Here is a 4,786-nt window from a genome sequence, read left to right on the forward strand (position 1 = left end):
TTGCTGTTAAAATAATACAGGAAGTCCCGTCATGTTTATAAGTTTCTACATTTTAAGAACCGGACTTCTTCCAGCAAATACATGACAAGGTCGTACTTAGGAAGAAACGTATTGTTATTATTTAAAAATGGTTTCATAATAGTTATTATTACAACATGCAAATACCGCAGTTATATACAGTAAATGTACAATATAGTCTGAATGCTATGTACAATTAACACCTTCAGCATTCTTATATTTTCCTCTCTTGCTTTTACAGTGAAGTACTCTTGACAGTTTATAAATAACCATGACATCTTATGACGACTGAGTTGTCAAATAAAATTATACATAAACGGATAAAAACGTCAACAGTATACGACACACAATAAGTTATCAATAGTATCTTGCACAAGTCATCTATGCACACACACCTACGGAGACGGTTTGTTGTAGGGTTGAAGTAGGCTACCACTGCAGCTGATGAAGGAGGGCGCCAGAGATCTATAAAGCGAGGAGGCTTCATGAAAAACTGAAGTTGGCCGACAACTCTCGGATTCGGTTTTCTCGACTCATCTTCTTCAGCTTCATCCGTCGGTTCTGAAACCAGATTTTGACTTGTCTGTCCGTGAGGTGAACGCTGTGGCTGATCTCGAGGCGACGCTCTCGTGTCAAGTACATGTTGAAGAGGAACTCTTTCTCTAGCTCTAGAGTCTGATGTTTGGTGTAGGGGCAACGCTTCTTACGACCACTCTTCGCCGTCAGCCAGTTAACTGTATTGTCACTTTTGGAATCTCCTGCTGAAAATTTGAGACAATATTAGTCCAAAATGTCCAGCTGCAAGCCCCCATTTCACAACAATTTACTATGGGATGCAATGACCATATACGCCTAATGAATGTTATTTAATTACAAAATGAATAATGCTATTAACAACCTGTAATATCCATACAATAATTCCACTTGCTGTTCAACAATATTAGTATTCACATAAATACATTCTCACATAAACATTTAATTTAAAATATTAAATGACCTGATACTATCGTGTGTAGCCATATTAATATTATGAATTGAGTTGCGATTAATTAATTCAGTTTTTGTCTATTTTCTGATTATTCCATTTTTGTTTGTTAAAACAAAAGCCTTAAAAAGGCACTGGCGACGCTTTATCTGTCGTTTCTTGTAAGAAGAGCAAAATAATATTTTTAGTTTATAGGCATTGCAACTAAACAAGCTCTCCGTCTATGCAAGAAAATGAACATTTTATAAACCAAATCATGTGATTACATTTCCAAGAGGTCATAAACAGCTGAAAAATAGGCTTGCTAAATACTTACATATATATAGAAAGACATACACAAAATGGGGATAGCAGGGTCGTGAGCAATAGGCCCTGTTTGCTTTACGATTTTAATGTGATCACTTAAAAATGTTTGGGAAACTAAAGCACACGTTATATCTGTCAGCACTGCGTTTGACGCAAATTAATGTTTTGCTATGTGAAGGTTTGCATAGAGTTTTGAAAAGATATTTGTTAAATGAGATCTTGCGAACAATATGTTTTAAATAGTCTTTTTGCTATTATTAAAACGTGAGATTTACAAACGAAAAATGGCCAGTGCACATTGCATTTGGCACGAAGGAATGCTGTGTTATGTGTAAAGGATTACAGAGAGGACTACAGACATCAGGGCTTTAGCTAAATTGGTTTGGGCGTGCTGGACCTCCTCAAAAATGTATATTTTTTTTAATTACTCGCATATGATTGTGCTGCCAAATCTGGCCAAGCTAAAGCCTTATGAGGTGTTTAAAATAAAATCCGAAATATTTCTTTAATACTACATGCAGTAGTATAACAATTCCATGTATTTATCGCGCGCGCAAAGGCGTTAATGTTTTTACGCGCCCTAAGGACGTCCGAATCCTTTGGATGGGGCAACAACAAAACTAACCTTTAGTAACAGTGACCGCCTTCTCCGGACTGTCCGGTGGTTCTGGAGATGAAGCGGTGCCAGTGGACCCCCTTAGCTCCTTGTTTCTTGCCGGGGCACATGGTGCGCATGTGGGAGGCTCGTCGCTCTCTTCCCTGCTCGCTTCTGCTCCTATGGCTGAAAGAGAGCTGTCAAATCGGGTAGAGCGTTGAGCAGCAGCATGAGTCGGTACAGACTGGTTGTCTGGAAAACCTTCAGATGTGGTGCATGTCTGAGATAGACGGAAGTAACCAGGTACCGGAACACAGCCGTTATTGTTGCTAGATGGACACGAGTTTGGTGTCAGCCGGGAGTACGATATGTCCTCTGTAATGGTGTCTTTTGGACACTTCTCAGACTCGTATAAGCAGTAAGAGTTTTCCTCTTTTATGGTGGGCGAGAACGACCGTGGGGTAATTTGGTTGTTAGGCTGTTCAGTGCGACAGGACCTCGACGTCTCCAGCCATGTTTCCATGCCTTGATATGGCCCACACGTAGGGACTACATTTTGCGAATTGCTCTCGTTCCGTTTGAGTCCAGAAAAATAGCCACAGTTAGACAGTCCATAAGAATACTCGGAGGTCGGCTGCAAGTAGACTCCGCTGTTTTGGTAATAGTGTCCACTTCCCTCGGCCCTTCCGTGGATCAAGGAGTCTACCAGAAACGAATTTCCAGATGGACTATCGGAGCATGACATCTTTGTGGTATAATATGACGGTGGAAGAAGATTGCCCTTTCTGGATGACATTTCTTGTGCAAAACATGCTGAATATAATTACTGATAACTATACAACTCAGTGTGAGCTAACAGCCAATTAAATTGCAACGAGCACCGGTGACTCCTCCCTCTGTGTGCACGTAACCCTTGTGTCCCACATCTTTTTCAAGCAACTACATTTTTTTTAAAGTCAAATCTACATAAACCCGATCAGTCATTTCTGAAAATATAAACGAATAAAACCAGAATTTAACGGGAACAGCATTATATTTACGACCACTGACTTTGTTAATGCTGACATTGCCGATTAGCCGCAAAGCCTTTTGAGCCATGTAGCCTAAATAAAACCAAAAAGCAACAAGGTATAGAAAAGGAGATCAAGTGCTAAAATAGTAAACCTTTATGATACACTGTAATTGCCCCAACAGCCCTTTAAGCACATAAACAGTGAGTTACAGACTGATCTTCTGGTTTTCATGCATGCGGTGGGTCAAAACTATTTATTTGCTACACTCAAGTCCAAAACGAGAGGCGGCTTTCAATCTGCTTTTCAGAAACACATTATGGGGTGGATATTGATTTCCATTCTGTAAAATAAAGATGTGATAAACTTAAAGTTACATATAGGCCTATATAAGCTTTATAATTACAACGTTCAGTTACGGGTTAATAGTAAAAAATCAATTAAAAACTATTATATTTAAAAATATAGATAAATCTAACCACGGTCTCATAACATTAAAATTATTTAACAATAGCAATTTTAACACAATTGTTGTATGTGATTAAATTTACCTATGCCTGCCTTTGGCGTTCAGGAGATATTATAATTTATCTCAAAATCAGCCTGTGTGATGTCGAGACCGCCGTTGTATATTTTTGTCATTTGATTTGCATTTAATTACATGAAATATAATTCCAAATTTCTCTCTCAGGTTTGAGTTTTTTTCTTTCGTTTTTTTTTTTCAGCCTATGTGGCTTAATGTGATGTGTTAAATGGTCATTTATTGCTCTACCTCTGAACTTTCCTTGAAACGGTTTTTACGCTGTCAAAAATACTTCACAGAATATATCCACAAATAGGCCTGTTCCATTGTTCGTATAGGATTAATCGTCCTATAGCTGGAATTAGCATATTTATGATAAAAATAACAAATGCATATGAGCATTAGCATGCAATTTTAAATATCGACCAAATAGCACAACTAGAGTAATTAGATGACTCGGGTCTAGAAAAAAAAGGCTACCAAAGTAGCCATAACCTAATTTTTTTACTAGTCAAGTTGTCCTTGCTCCAATAATCATGTTTTGATTCACACTGTCTAGTGGAAGCTTTTACTAATGTCACCATAAAAGACGAGCTTTTATCACACAAGCTGAAATGTATATGTTAAAAGAAAAACGGGCAGTTATTGAAAATGTATTATTATTTGAACGTTTATCTTTTCGGCTTGACAGATGAGTTTTAATAATTGGAATACATTTATTTGTACTTTCTGCATTAAGAAATCAAAAGGGCTTAGGACGGGTTAGGGCTAGCTATTGTTTTAAAAGTAAATACATTTTAATGAGCCAATAAATACCATTCATTTTATAATTAGATTTTTCATTTGACATATCACAACAATTTGCAGAAGACTTTTTAGATTTTTATATGGCGTAGAAAACATTTTAGAATAATACAAAAATGCATAACTGTAAAACTGTAACTTATAGACAAAGCCATCAAGAATCAAAACATGCTGTCTCCCATTTTCCTACAATTAATTTTTTTTAAATCTCTTTAAAATGAATCTCTGGTCAATTTGTCAGGAACTAGCAAATACTCTGAGACTAATAAAAATGTTACAAGTGGTAATACTTTTTAAATTAAGAGGTTTTTATCATTAAACAAACTTTACTTGCAGGCTACGTTTTGAGCATTAATATGCTGCTATCATCTAAAAAAATATAATAAATAAATGCAATGCTGACTAAAATTTCTGAATGGTAACTTGGCTATTTACCTGAAACAGTGCCTTGTGTAGTTCACGAAGACGTTGTCCTTTGCCCGTACACAAAGTAAACATGGTGCAGCATGGATTTTAGATACCCGGCAATGACATTGATCTAAAGT

At 36.9% G+C, this 4,786-nt stretch overlaps 1 protein-coding gene across 2 annotated transcripts; it reads right to left on the reverse strand.

Annotated features, from left to right (window-relative positions):
* On the reverse strand, window positions 1–2,700 carry hoxa10b (homeobox A10b). 2 transcript variants are annotated; one of them, XM_016558544.1, is made up of 2 exons: window positions 1,935–2,700; window positions 1–776 (listed from the first exon to the last, which is right to left on the reverse strand). In XM_016558544.1, exons 1-2 carry the CDS (start codon window positions 2,698–2,700, stop codon window positions 502–504), a joined length of 1,041 nt encoding a protein of 346 aa, XP_016414030.1. In that variant the 3' UTR covers window positions 1–501. The 2 variants fall into 2 exon arrangements, with proteins under 2 accessions (XP_016414030.1, XP_016414031.1); XM_016558545.1 differs by having other exon boundaries at window positions 1–779; window positions 1,935–2,684.
* Between the last annotated feature and the right edge of the window lie 2,086 nt (window positions 2,701–4,786).

Source organism: Sinocyclocheilus rhinocerous, unplaced genomic scaffold (genome assembly GCF_001515625.1).
Source record: "Sinocyclocheilus rhinocerous isolate Xijiao unplaced genomic scaffold, SAMN03320098_v1.1 scaffold498, whole genome shotgun sequence".
NCBI classification, from domain to species: Eukaryota; Metazoa; Chordata; class Actinopteri; order Cypriniformes; family Cyprinidae; genus Sinocyclocheilus; species Sinocyclocheilus rhinocerous.

Bases quoted from the DNA above. Each gene is read 5' to 3' on its own strand.
- hoxa10b (XM_016558544.1), bottom strand. From the start codon at position 2,700: ATGTCATCCAGAAAGGGCAATCTTCTTCCACCGTCATATTATACCACA. The intron at 777-1,934 runs GTTAGTTTTGTT...AATTTTCAGCAG, and splicing joins GGCGGTCACTGTTACTAAAG to GAGATTCCAAAAGTGACAAT.